Source organism: Labrus mixtus, chromosome 16, assembly GCF_963584025.1.
Source record: "Labrus mixtus chromosome 16, fLabMix1.1, whole genome shotgun sequence".
NCBI classification, from domain to species: Eukaryota; Metazoa; Chordata; class Actinopteri; order Labriformes; family Labridae; genus Labrus; species Labrus mixtus.
In genome coordinates this window covers 20,207,193-20,221,822 of record NC_083627.1, presented here as the reverse complement: position 1 = coordinate 20,221,822, position 14,630 = coordinate 20,207,193, and the positions used below count along the sequence as shown (strand labels likewise).

The window sequence follows — 14,630 nt, the reverse complement described above, 5'->3', positions numbered from 1 at the left end:
TACTGCATTACCCAGGAATTTCACAAACACACAGAAAAGTATAATCCTCATAGTTCTCCTCCTGAGAGTCCAAACCAAAACCTCACAAAAGCATTAAAAGAGACAAGACTGACCTTGGTTTGTTTCCATTTTCCACCGATGCTTCGTTTTACAAAGAGCAGCTCAGATTAGCATTTCACCTTGACTAGTTTTTCCTGGCAACCGCTGGAACTGAGATTAACTGGAGTCTGTTTGTTTTGGGAACATTTCCTGTGCTCGCTGCAAACTCTGCAGCCAGCATGGCTCCATAAAGTGTCTCTCTCCCCTCAAACTCCCTTTATGGCTATTTCAAATGTGATTTAGTTCCTCTATTGACTTTGGTTTCACAGTATGAAAACTAATGTCCTGTTGTATTTCATTTGTTTAAATTCAGAAGGGAGTCCAGTCTGTAGAGATTTTAATGCCGGGTGTTGATTCTTGACTTGACAAAAGCAGCATGCATTATTTACAAAGACCAGCTACCTTGCTAATAACTACTTAATGGACTGGAAGAGGGCTATTGACCCTGCGTGCTGACAAGGTCAACAGACCGGGTGTGTGTGTGCAAGTGTGTGTTTTTGTAAACTGATGGCAGGAGAAAGGGATTGGAAAGATTAAGGATGTGTGTGTGTCAGCGACTGATTCTCTGCTTTCCATGCTTGGCTGAAATATAAAATCATGCATATTAATCAAGGCAGCTTCATAATAAAGCTCGGTGATGGCTGGAAATGAATGTCGAGGGCTGAATAGTTGTACTTTTATTCTCGAGCATCCTTTCCTGAACCTCTTCTCTGAAGGTCAGAAAGCCTCTCGACCTCTATACAACAAAGAGAAAATGTCCATAAATACTAATATACATCATAAACTGCAAAAAGCATGAGAGTGTCCTGAAGACCGTGAATTAATGTCCAATTCTTCTTACAGGGAAGTATTAAAGGAAACTCAGTATATCTAGATCTTGTCAAAGACGGCTATCCATTTCCATCCATTTCAATGAAAAGTGTTCAAAGACATGGAAGCATACATCAGTAAGTGAACGCATCACCATTCTCAAAAACGACAGTAAACACATCACTCAAAAGCACTTTACAATTCACTTAGCAGACGCTTTTTATCCAAAGGGACGTACATCACCATTCATACACCACCGTATTCATACACTTTAGTATGTCAAACTCTATTTTGGGAGCATCATGGTCAGTAAATCAGTAAATGAAAGCATCTTCCTTTAAAGCTTTAGCATTTACAAAAGTTAAAATATCAGTGCTCCAAGAGACTTCAGAACATAGACTAGTAAGTGAACGCATCACAATTAACAATGAGTGAGATAAAGTCCATACATTGGTTGAAATACTGGCTTTATAGCCAATCACTGCAAACTACTACGAGCACATTTGAGGGTGGGTTTATCCAGAACTCTATTAACTATTTAGTATTAAAGTATCCTATAACAGTAAATTAAATATATAGATATCAGAAATCATTCATGTGCAGAATAAGAAGTTTTTACTTGACATTGGAAAGTAGCTCAATTTGGGTTGCCTTTAAGATCATCAGGAACATTGTTACATCTCTGCACAAGTTTGCTGGTATTTTTCTTTAAATAATAATAATAATACATTTAATTTGTGACGCACTTTACATTTTTGCAAAAAAATCTCAAATTGCTACAGGAGAAAAAAAAAATAGAAATAAAAATTTCATCAACTAAGCAACTAACGAAACTAAAAGCACAAGCAGAAGGCTTTGTTAAAAAGGTGGGTTTTTAGGGCCCTTTTAAAAGCATCAGCAGACTGTGGAGCCCTCAGCTGCTCGGAGGAGAGCGTTCCACAGACTGGGAGCAGAGGAGCAGAAGGCCCGGTCACCCATGGTGTGCAGTTTAATCCTGGGGGGATGGAGGAGGCTGGTGTTTCCAGAGCGGAGGCTTCGTGTGGAGGATTGTGGGGTGAGGAGTTCTTTGAGATAGAGGGGGGCATTTCCATGGGTGCACTGGTAGGTGAGAAGGATGACTTTGTATTGAATCCTGAATGAAATAGGGAGCCAGTGTAGTGTCTGAAGGATGGGTGTGATGTGTTCATATTTACGCACCCTCATCAGGACCCTAGCAGCGCTGTTTTGGACATGTTGGAGCTTCTGGAGGCTCTTGCTAGGGATCCCGATGAGGAGTGCGTTGCAGTAGACAAAGGCGTGGACGAGTTTCTCAGCATCTGACAGGGAGAGTGTAGGACAGGGTTTGGCAATGTTTCTGAGGTGGTAGAATGAGTTTTTGCACAGATGTTTCATGTGGGCTTCAAAGTTCAGTTGAGGGTCCATTTTGATGCCGAGATTTGTGACGGTTGGAGAGAGGTGGATGACTTGGCCAGAAAAGGTGATGGTGGTTATGGGGGATGACCTGATCTGGTGTGGGGTGCCAAGCAGGGACGAACTGGGACTACAAAACAGCCCTGGACTTTGACTCGGCCGGCCCACAACAATCGGTAAGCGGAAAGTCATCAACGCCTGGCACGGGTGTCACAATACTTTAATCATGACTCATGACACTAAACCATCCAAATTACAGCAATAGCACTGATGTTGACTAGATGTTGTGTTAAGAGCATAGTATTCTAGTCTTACTTGAATACTCACAAAAAAATGAAGGTGTCATCACGCTGCAGTCCCTCTACTGTCAGGTATTTTGTCTTCTTCTGCAGGTGGTAAGAAAAAAAAACCTCTAGGCTGTGACTGTCTGAATTGGGGCGCTCAAAGTAATTTAAGGTTGAGCTGGCATGGGTGTCATCCTCTGCCCTCGGTCTAAGCTCAACCTGAATAAACAAATGATGGAATGGATTAAAAAAAAAAAACTGGTTTTATGTATCCAATTGAATCATAACATCATCTATTCCATGCAATCTTATGATTACTTTATTACTCAATAATCTTAATTAATTTATGCAATAATTCACTTACTGCACACAAATAATAATGAAAATACACCACTACAAATGTAACTTCTGTATTCAAAGTCTTCAAAGTTTGTAAGTATTATCAGAAAACTGTAACGTTACCAAAACTTTAAAAAGTAAAAGCACAACAGTTTTTTATATATACAGTATATAGCCTATTTCTTAATATTACTGCATGTGGCATTTTACACCTAAAATGTTTAAAGTGGAGCTGTTTTAACTACTATAATCATTATTTCACTTTATTTTATTTCATTTAATTTTTTGCATTGTACTGAGCAACACAAACTGGGTATAGATAAAAATGTAGCAACACCTGAATAACATTTGCTAACATCAGCCTGCAAGTTGTCATGTCATGTTCCATACTTACTTGCCCTGTATCTGTCTGTGGAACTTCCACCAGCCCATCTCTCTGTCCCTCATCATCACATGTGGCCCTACCATGCTGAGGCCGCACAACTGTCTGGCTCGCCTCAACACTCTCTTCTTCACTCATGCTGCTAACTTCTTGGATGCTGCTGCTAGCGTCAACTTGTGCCGCAGTGCTGCTGCCGGCTGTGCTGCTGAACATTTCAGTGAGCTTGTGACATTTAGCGGCTTCACTTTCTAAATGTTGCTTTTTTTTCCCCCTCGCCTTCTCAGCCCCACCCTTTTCTTTGCGTTTTTTACCGACGTTATCCATATTTTTGTGCTTCACTACTACTACCAAAGATCAGGTCGAGGAGAACGAGGAGAGATGGAGAGCCAGCGTCAGCAGCCATCAGCATGTCATTTGTGACCCTGACCAGAGCTGTTTCTGTACTGTGGGCAGAGCGGAAACCAAACTGAAAATTCTCAAATAGTTTGTTGTGTTGTAGATGGTCGTGAAGTTGAGCTGCAACTGCTTTTTCCAGCACTTTGGAAATGGACGGAAGGTTGGAGATGGGCCTATAGTTGGCAAAGACATCTGGATTTAGGGTGGGTTTTTTGAGAAGTGGTGATATGACAGCAGTTTTCAAGGCAGATGGAACATGACCAGCCTGTAGGGAGTGATTTACGCCTTTGGTGATGAGGGGACTTATGGCAGAGATGTTAGATTTGACCAGGGCTGTGGGAAAGGGATCCAGGGTGCAAGTGGAAGGTTTAATTTTTCAGTCTCTCGCTGCGTAATTGCAGAGAGGCAGCAGAGAGGCTGGGTGGTCCCCGGCTGTGGGTTGGCAGTCGGGACAGGTGGAGAGGCGGAGCAGAAGAGGAGAGAGCGGATGGTGTTAACTTTTGTTCTGAAAAAGTCGATGAAATTGTTGCACCGCTCCTCTGTGGTGACTGAGAGGAAGGGGGTTGGTGGATTTAGGAGATGGTTTATGGTGGAGAAAAGTTGCTTTGAGTTGCCGGAGCTATTATTTATGATATTTGAGTAGAACTGTGACCGGGCATTTCTGAGGGACTTTGCGTAGGCTTTTTGGTGTTCCCGATATGCTAGCCTGTGCACAGTGAGTCCTGAGACCTTGAGACGCCGTTCAAGGACATGACCAGTCGCCTTCATTTTCCGCAGCTCGGAGGTGTACCAGGGGGCTGAGCGTGGGAACGTGACTGTTTTGGTTTTGAGAGGGGCGTGGAGATCCAGGAGACTGTTTAGGGATTTGTTGTAAAATTCCACTGCTTCACTGGTTGATGAGAAGTTAGCAGAGGAGAGATGTTGAAGGGCCATCTATTATAGGGGCACTGGTGGCCTAGTGGTTGGAGCTCACGCCCCATTTACGGAGGTGATAGTCCTCGACGCAGACCCGGGTTCTGATCCGACCTGTGGCTCCTTTTCATTCCCCACTCTCTCTGTCTTTGGTTTCTAAGTCTGTCCACTGTCCTGTCTCTCAAATGAAGGCATAAAAAAAGCCTTTAAACCTATATCACCTATATTCTTTGCACAGTTGATGGGTGTGTGTTAAAATAAAAATGTCACATAATCAAATTGGACAGGGCTTAATATTTACCAGCAGCTATGCACTGTTTACATAATCTGTAGGAAAACAAACTGAAACATGCCAAGACGAGTTAAATCAGCTAAATGAAGTGTAAAAGAAAAGGCTGCCCCTGTGTATCACTGCAGATAAAGCTCGGAGTATGGGACTGTTTAAAGACATAAAAGGTAAAACAAAAGAGGGGAAACTTCAGGAAAAGATCCATCCTTCTGTAGTTTTTCACAGATGAATTTTACATCTTAGTTCAGTCAAAAACTATTTTTGTCTTCAAGTAAATGACGGATGATTTAAAGGTCAGCGTCGCAGCTGTGACACTAATGAACTCCACACTTTGAGGATAGTATTTTCTTCCTTATTAAATCCCTTAACAGGACCAAAAGGTGGACAAAGACACAGGCAGACAGTGACAGCGCTTCAGTAAAAGTGTCACTTAAGCTCTCTGCGGGCTCAATTATAACTCCTTTACACAGGAGGAGAAGGATCTCCAGTCCTTTCTCTCAACTGACACCAGCATGTGTTTGTCAGAGGAGCCAGGACATAACAGCTAATCGCTGCTCTTGATTTCATAGTCCTCCTGCTCGGCGGACACTCCGGGAGGATACAGGGTGTCGAAATATGACAGACCAAGGATGGCCTTTTCCCCTGAGGCTTGTTTCAGTGAGATCAGAGCCAGGGACACAGTGACAGAAACAACACCTTTCATTTCTTTTCTGCACTGTCACTGCTCAACACTTTAATATCCGTTTTCCCCAGACAACAACCACACACACACACACACACACACACACACACACACACACACCACATCCACACCAATATGGACCTGCTGGTATTATTACATTTTGTTGCTTTGTGTGTCTAATATCCTTTATAGACTGTGTGACGAGTGAAAATAACCTTATAACTTACCTAGACAGATACCCACATGGATGCATTCAGAGTAACAACTGCTTCTTTTCAGGCTAATTAAGATTTTACAGCTCACAAATGTCAAGATGGAGAGGTTATGTGGAGTTGAGGTAACAATCTGTCAGAGCATCAACAGGAAGAACAGGTTATATTTCAAACTCATTTGCCTCACTGCAGCGATGAATACACAGCGTTCAGAGGGAGTTATTTCCATCCTCAGCAGTTTGTGGTGGATGTGATGTACTTCTGTGAAGCACATTAGAGACATCTACTGGCTAGAAAGCTTATTTGGGTTTGCACTTGGCACAACGGAGAAAGGACGAGGATGAGCTCACCTTTAATTCCGTTATGTCATTTCTGTGGGGAATTAGAACGATGCACGCTGCACGCTACACTTCACAGCTGAAACAAAGAACGTGTGCATTTTTTAAGACTGAGTAAAGACCAGAATTGGTGGGTATAAATTGTTATTTTAATGTTTAAAAACCTTGACAATAGTTGGTAGACTTCAGGAAAAAAAAAAAGCTTAAAAAAATGTCCAAACTGGTTTGCCTCTCCAAATGCACCACAACCGGTTCAATGACTTAACCCCTTAAACACTGCGTTATCACAGAGACTCATCAGGAACACAAAGCAAGAGAGCATTTGTCCTAAAGGCATCTCAACCTTTCATCATTGTTTTAAAGTAAAAAATAAATGACAAAAGAATGACGGCTGGATTTAACGAAGCATCTTTTTGTTCCAGTGTCCTGATATCATGAATAATTCTTCACTTCTGTATCTCACTGTCAGAGCATCACGAGGCACTGGAGGGCAACACAACACATCAATCTTTAATGTAATTATATAGGCGACAATTCTATTTTCCTACTTTGGGAAGGCAGCAAAGGGCCTGCTGCTGCAAAGAAACTGAAAATGGTAATGTTACATTTTGCTATATCATTGTGTCTTTAGTCTGTGTAGCAGTTTGGGACAAATCTATCATCCTAACTATATTAACATCACTGAATCTTCAGCTCTCCTTGCAATAATAATAATACAATTGGCTAAAAACACAAGCTGGGATGGTTTAAACGAGGTGCTTGGTATGGCTGCCTATAAGCAACACCCTGTGTTGTTGAAGTATTGGGCAGAGGAAGAGAGTATTAAACAGTCCTGATCTGTACACATGGTAATCCAAACATATCCAAGCAAGCACATCTGAGAGGGGGGAGAGGGGGTAGGCAAAAGGCACATAACCATGCATAGTCAAGAAGCAACTTGTGAAAATGAAAATGAGTCCAGTTGAGGCTGGCTCCAAACATGAGTCTATCTCTATAGAGCCCTGTGTAGGTAAGTACATCATACAGCAGAAATACACATGTTTAGATAACAGTCCTCAGAGCTCATTTCTTTAAATGGATTTTTAGATGATTATTTGAAGGCTTAACGTATTATATTTTCAGGTGCTGTTAGTTTTCTGCTAGGTGTCACTGCAGCAAATGGAGCCACTGAGTTAATTAGCAGGGATCTGATTAACATACCTTAATGCTTTATATGCTCACTTAGTGCTAACATTAATATCATGCTGTTAATTATATATTTTTTTTCATTTTTTTTTCTAATAATCGACAAAAAAATACAAATGATGAATACAGATATACAGATTAACATAACGTTGCCTCCCATTTAGATTCATAAGAAGAATAATGAACTCTGACAGACTCATCTCTTAATGATTATGTGAATTGAATACATTCCTCCCATCAGTTCCACTCGTCCTACCTGCTGTAGTTTAGTGTAATGAGCCTTTATAATAGGCTACAGCTCATCAGTATGCTCAGGAACAAAGAGGTCCATCCTAAGCTCTGGATCAACTGGAGTCATACTCTACGCCTACACTCAAGCACATCACATTAGCATTGATCGTCCTTTATTGTATTAGCCCAGGAGATTTCAGGGAAGGGCTTCACCCAGTGTCTGTTAATGATCCGCTTCATTTACTTTCATCAAAATATTGTATAAAAGCGATAACATTTTACAGGTTGATTCCAGTAGGCCGTTGTATTTACCATAAGCACATTGTCCTCTGGCAGACGGAGGGACAGAGGCCGTTTAGAGAGATGTCCTTCTGTGTCATTGGGTTTATAAAGTTGGGGAACCAAACGGTCTGAATCCTTATCATGTTCTCTGATTGGTAAGAAACTGAAAAGACGTTTGTTAAGGAAAAATCAGAGAAGCATCTGACCAAGATTCAAGTTCAAACAACACATCTGAAAACACACTGGCTGTCATCAGCCTTTAAATGCCTCTGCTATCTCACAGAGCTCTGACTAAATGCAGACCTAATGTTTGCATCTAGTTTCTTCACACCTTACAGATGATTTAGCTATAGGGAGGGACTAAATGAATCATTTAAAAAAAAATGTATTTTCGGTTACTGATCATTGGAGAAGAGTTGAAATGATAGATGTATTAGATTTCCTACATTACAACATGAAAACAACAGTATGACGTTGCAGCCTCAGCATGATGTCAGAGGAAAATGGCTACTGTGAAGTCACCGTTCACTCCGTTTGAACTACACTTCCCAGAATGCCACGGGAGCAATCTAGTCCAGTTTCTCCGAGTTGACTGCCGTGTTGTGTGACTGCCACCGGACGGTTGTGTATGGAAAGAGCAGGAAACGTGCCCGGCGACTCTCACACACACTATCTCTCTTTCTCTCATGATCACACACACACACACACACACACACACACACACACAGACACACACACACACAGGCGCACAGCCATGCAGACAGCTGAATCCCGGAGCAGCATCAGCAGCACATAGAGGCAGACATGTGAACATGGATTAGAAAAGAATGTCAACATGTTCCCGGGAGTTCTCTATGCACTGCTGGCGGGTTTCCTCGGGGCTGTGGCGTCGTCGTCGGCCAAGCTTTCCCTCGGAGCCGACTATCTGAAGGGGGTCTGTGAAACCGGACTCCGGACATGGGGAGAGCAGCGGAGATTTCGACAACCGGACGAAACTACCGCCTGTGACCGGGTGAGGAGTCGTTAAAGCGGCGTTCATTATTAACACTGTGAGGATGGATGTTGTGAATAATGCAGAGCGAGGTAATCTCCCACAGAGGAAGTTGGGGGGGGGGGGGGGCGACACTCCATCAGCATCAGCACCGTCAGGGGAGCCCATGCTGCAGATGCGCTCTCGTGCCGTGTCCGCGTGCTTGAATTACATTGCAGCTCGTGCGAGTCTCTCTGTATTATCGCGTTATTATACGTGTCTTAACAGCTATGTGCGTTGGGGGTGTTGATGGCGCAGAGAGAGGATGTTATCTTTAAGGGGGGTGTCAGCTTTCTGGTGTGTGACCTTCACGCTTCCCTCATACGTCACAGAGTGACGTCAGAAACATCTGCAGCCTGACACTGTGGACACGACACATAATGACCTTTAACGTGAAGGTTAATTAGAATAGCAAGTACGGTGCTGCAAGGAGATGCAAAGAAAACGTTTTTTTAATGTGCACGACCAGATCTGAATGAACCGTATATGACTAAGATATAGAAAAAAAAAATAGGGATCTCTGTTTCAACAACTTCTGCTGTTACATTTGCTCTGATGTAATAATTATGTACATTAACTAAAGTACTATTGGCATACTTACATTAAACTTGAGGTACATCTACTTAATAGTTTATGTAGGTCTAAGCATTTCAAATGAATGACTTTACATATTCTAAATATTGAACATTTTACTCTTTAGGCTTAAGTAGCCTTCTTCATAGAAGTATCAGTCATTGTTTTCAAGGTACAATAAATGTTTAACCTCAGTTTTAAAGTGAACAGATGGCCTCTTATCATTATTATTTGTTATTATTATAGGTGTTAGATTTTTTATTATTGGGCACAAAGCATGAAAATTCAGTCCTGAATGTTCTCTGATTGTGCTGCAGCTTCACATCCCTCTGAGGCTGCTGTGTGGCGGACTGCTTTTCACCTGCAATGCTGTGATGTGGACCTTTCTTGCCAAAGCACTCAGGTATTCCTCTTCCTCCACCCGAACCACTGTGACCACCACCGCCTCCAACTTTATATCTTCCGTAAGTAGCACTCCCTCTCATCCCTCCCTTAACCCTATTTTATTTTTCAATTCCTTGTAGTAAAACCAATACATTCTTCACATCAGATTAAAGTGGACTGTAGGTTAATTTCAGAGTCACCTTCAATTCTTTCCTCCTGATATAAGACGTTTAATTTTAGAAACTAGGCTGCACCATGTTCAGAAATAACATGTAGCACTGATTTAGGCTTTTCATAGGAAGACAGTCCCATCAATGCATCCTTTGTAGCTTTCACGTCAATAGAAATGTAGAGATTGATTTACCTTGACAATGGACAAACTCAGTGTGTTCCCCTCTGCAGGCTTTCCTGGGGCAGCTTATCTTTGGTGAAGCCCAGATAACATTGTGGTGGGTTGGGATCTCCTTGACCTTCTCTGGTCTGTTGGTTCTGCAGAGAGTTTCACCGCAGGATGGACATCAGAACACAGCCGCTAAGGACGACTAGTATGGTCTGGTCTCCACTAGCTCAGCACAGCCTGACTCCTGCTAGCTGCAGGATGTGATGAGGTTTGGTCGGCATCTCCTTCGATTTGAACACCTAGCCTAAGAATTGACAAATCTCAAAAGTACACATGATGGATTTTGTTTATTAATAACAAGCAATCATTTATTGATTAAATCTTGATTTCTGCACTAACAGAAACAGGAACATCCATCAGTTGATTTTTTCTCTCAACAGATTGCTTCCTGATTGACTTAATTCCTCGTATATTTTGTGAAAAGACAAAATTTTATTTTAAAATCAGAGACTATTCTCCAGGTTGTAGATTTGGGACAGGCTGGTTCAGCTGTGGCGCAGCATTGTCTAAGCGTCTTCTAAACTCAGAGGAGATGCTGGCCTTCAGCTCCTCTGACCATGGTGCAGCTTCAGTCTGGTTAGTGGAGACTAGAAACTAATGGAGGCCCAGAAGCACTTAACTTATCACTGGCCACAGGCGAACAACAACGCAAAAACAATACTAGCTTTACGTTACATTTTAGAGGGAATCTTTCATTCAACAACATCACAACAACTCTTGAGCTAATAGAAAAGATGTGGGGCAAGGAAAAGGGGTTAATGGAATAATTCAACATTTTGGGAAAAATGCACATTAGCGTGTCAGCAGAGAGGTAGATTAGAAGATTGATACAACTCTCTTATCGGTACGTTAAATTTAAAGCTGGAAAGCTTAGCTAGGACGAAATTAGTGGAGGAGGAACACAGCTGGCATGTCTTGATCAGGAGGTAACACTTCTTTTTAAACAAGCTAAAGACCGGCCGTTTAACCTTTAGAACCGTTCCTTCTGTCGAGTCATTTGGCTAAGCTAAGTCTGTTGGCTAGCTGATAGTGACTGGTTAGCCAAATGAATGGAGGAAGGAAACGTGCTAGATATCCTAGTATATAGCCTTTTCTTTTTGATTAGCATTCTGTCTGTTGGCTGAAGCATTGTATTTAATCAACAGACATCCGATTGGTTTTTCATGTTCTCATCTAACACTCAGCAAATGACGAAAAGTGCATTGCTCAAAATGTTGAATGTTTCCTTTAATGGGACAGACTGATAGCATTATCTCTAATAAGAGGACCTGTTTGCATATTCACGCACTGATCCCAAGTCAGTGGTTTAGGATTTGTTCATGAGCACCATATGCACGTCCACATCAATCAGCTTGTGCATTATGTATTGCAGCCATCAGATCACCAAAGGTTTGTTAATTCTCACATTTCCTTAAGTTACAAAGACACTCACTGTAAAAATCCTACACCGCAGCTACACTGACTTTGCATTTAACGCATGCACATGATAATGCTAGAAATGGAGCATTGGCTAATGAGGTGCAGTTCTATTACACAAGTAATGATACACTCAATGTAACGCTGAAAGGCTCTTCCCTGGTAAGATCTTGCTGTCTGCCCGGGTCCTTCTTTTCTTTTTAATTTGCCTTTCTTGACAGCCTGAGCCTTAACCTCAGTATATGAGCACGACAGATGTTTGAAGAGGCATCTTGTCTTCCATTTCATCACAGACGTGTGCATGATCTTACCGAGGCCTGAAATCAAATATCTCACACCAAAGCTTCCAAAAATGGTCAGTCCACATCCGAGTTATATCCCTGCAGAGCTGTTTCATATTATCAAATGTTAAAAAGTGTGACTCAAGGGGCTCAACTGTCTCTCTCTAGCACAGAAGACACACATTGTGTTGGGCTTCACGTGCCCTGAAGCCCAACACAATGCATTTGCAATCTCATATTATTCTGTTGCATGTCATGGATATCAGCCCATCATCCATCATCTCCAGATTTCATAAACGCCTGGCTCCTTTAAAAGCTTCCTTCTAGGTCCCTGGAGTTGTCAGTGAGAGTGCAGTAACATTGCACCTCCTTTAAATTTCATAACACTGTGATGTGTGTAACAATAAGGGAGCTTTGAGAGTAAATAAATGAGCATAAGATATGACAATACATGCTGCTAGAGGGGTGCGTCTGTTAGCATAAAAAGTTAAGTTAGTGAACAGGGGTTTGCCTGGATTCTTTATCGAACAATATATAAGATCACACTTTGCTGTTTCTGGATACATATCATAATATGAATGCATAACGGTAGCTATAAAACCTGTGTGTAATATCCCACGGCAGCAATGCACAAAAATGATAGATGTGCCTCTAACTGCTGCTATGCAGGTTTTGTATCATGTTATTTACATGCATCCCTATAAATGTGACTGCAGTGACAATGTGATTATAAAGTTCTCATGTTAAAAGTTGGCTGAGTGATGTTTCATAGCAACACTGTACTCACAGAGGATGCCTCAGCAGTGGAGATCACGCACAACCGAGCAACAACAGCAGCACCAGATGTGAATTCAGTTGTTGGTGCCTCCATGTTTTGGGATCCTGTGTTTTGCATTTCTGAAAAGAATGGTGTAGTTTTGGAGAAATAACGCTCATTGAATTTGTGCCAAGAGTTGGATTAGACAATTGATGCCACTCACATATCTGTACAGTAAAATATGTAGCTAGTGCTAGCAGCTGGTAGGCTAAAGGTACTGCTAACACTATGGGTAAAAGCTAGCTTGGCTCTGTTGAAAGTCAAAACATCCCAATCAAGGAACTAAAAAACTCCCAATTTCACATGTTATCAAATGTTCATATTTAAAATACAAGATTAACTTGTGACCTAACTGAGGAAGTGTGAAGGAAGTATTCCAGTGAAAGAATCAGTCTTTGGGGATAAATGGGGGGAAATAAATAGTCATCGACTTTCTGGACAGAAATTAGATGAAACGATTGATCCAATTTCATGTCTGTTGGATTGATGTGAAATTGATGTTAGCAGTGGGATAGCTCTCTTCTTGGTCAGTTCGAGTGATGTCAAGATTCCTTTGAGAGCCTTCCAGACAATTAGCAAGCAGTTTGTATGATAGAGAACCGTTCTTATTCATGAGCTGTAGTGTTGTGGACTTCACATTTTGTTACCCTTTAGACAATGTTCAAGGCCCTTGTTTCTAGTCCTTCTCCAAGCAAAGCTAATATCCTGCTATGTCTTTAGGTTTGTTTTGACTGGACTGACATGAAACAAACCTCAAGTGTTGTTTAATTAAAAGTAGACTTTCTGTATTGGTAGCAGTGGCTAGCAGGGACTAGCTAAGAAGTGGTCTAGTTTATCACCCCTGTAAAACATCACTAGACTGTTTTAACTCTAGACTTTTGGTAGATAGATAACTCATGTTACATGATATAGACTTTTCACATGTTTCTTTATGAACCTAAAGAATCTTTTATTAGCTGTTTTTGTTACTTTTGGCTATTGGACTGTATCCCTCCATCAGAATGTATGCTAGGCTAAGCTAGCTGGCTGCTGGTTACAGCTTCCTTTTTAACGCACAGACATCAGTAGAAGTATAAGGAGTCTAATCTAACTCTCAGCATTTAAGTGAATGAGCATATTTCCCCCAAAAAGTAAACTATTCTTTAATTCTACCTTACATATCTGTATTCCTTGCTTTGGATTTGCTGTTGATTTTTTGGTGCCTCACTTTTCTTCTGCTAAAGGCATGACACGAGGGTAAACCTTCTACCTGTGAATCCACTCTCACTGTAAAATAAGAAGTCAGAGCTTTGCAGTAGCCACGTTAATAGCTCTGTGACAGCGGCATGGCCTTGAGCGTGATGTATTTATATACCTGTGCACTGTATCTGCAGAAGTGTACAGCGAGGTTAGAAGAATACACCGAAACACGATCTTGACTCGCCAAAGTAGTATTAATGTTCTGCACTGGAAAAAAACACAAGAGAAAAACATTTTGCAGGACATTTTAAGAATCATTACTTTTTTTGACCTTCTAATGGAAAAGAGATGTAGCATTACACTTTGCTGGTGTAATCAATTGTCATTCTAATTTCAAGGATCCTGCAAGAATTGACCCAGGATCCCTCAAGATTTAACATTAGGCTATAATTTCTTACAGAAATTGTGTGATTAGATATATTCAAATAAATATTGCTCTGTTTTAAACCACTCATCATGTGTCTTATATACAGTATATTATGTGAAATAAAACATTTGTAAAGTGTTCATATATTCTGTGAATAGGACACACTTTTAAGGATGTGTACATTTTAATTTCTGGGGAAAGAAGATATCAAATAAACAGCTCATCTAACAAAGATGTTGAATCATGACTGCATCTTTTAACGGGGAAGCTTA

At 41.3% G+C, this 14,630-nt stretch overlaps 1 protein-coding gene across 1 annotated transcript; it reads left to right on the top strand.

Moving 5' to 3' along the window:
* Positions 1-8,458: 8,458 nt before the first annotated feature.
* On the top strand, positions 8,459-14,341 carry LOC132990548 (transmembrane protein 42). Its single transcript, XM_061058806.1, has 3 exons — positions 8,459-8,863; positions 9,772-9,918; positions 10,241-14,341. The coding sequence occupies exons 1-3, from the start codon at positions 8,687-8,689 to the stop codon at positions 10,382-10,384; spliced, it is 468 nt and encodes a 155-aa protein (XP_060914789.1). The 5' UTR covers positions 8,459-8,686; the 3' UTR covers positions 10,385-14,341.
* Positions 14,342-14,630: the final 289 nt, after the last annotated feature.

Excerpts from the sequence above, each read along its gene's own strand:
- LOC132990548 (XM_061058806.1), top strand. The coding sequence starts at position 8,687 with ATGTTCCCGGGAGTTCTCTATGCACTGCTGGCGGGTTTCCTCGGGGCT. Across the intron at positions 8,864-9,771 it reads AAACTACCGCCTGTGACCGG|CTTCACATCCCTCTGAGGCT; the intron begins GTGAGGAGTCGT and ends ATTGTGCTGCAG. Across the intron at positions 9,919-10,240 it reads CCTCCAACTTTATATCTTCC|GCTTTCCTGGGGCAGCTTAT; the intron begins GTAAGTAGCACT and ends TCCCCTCTGCAG.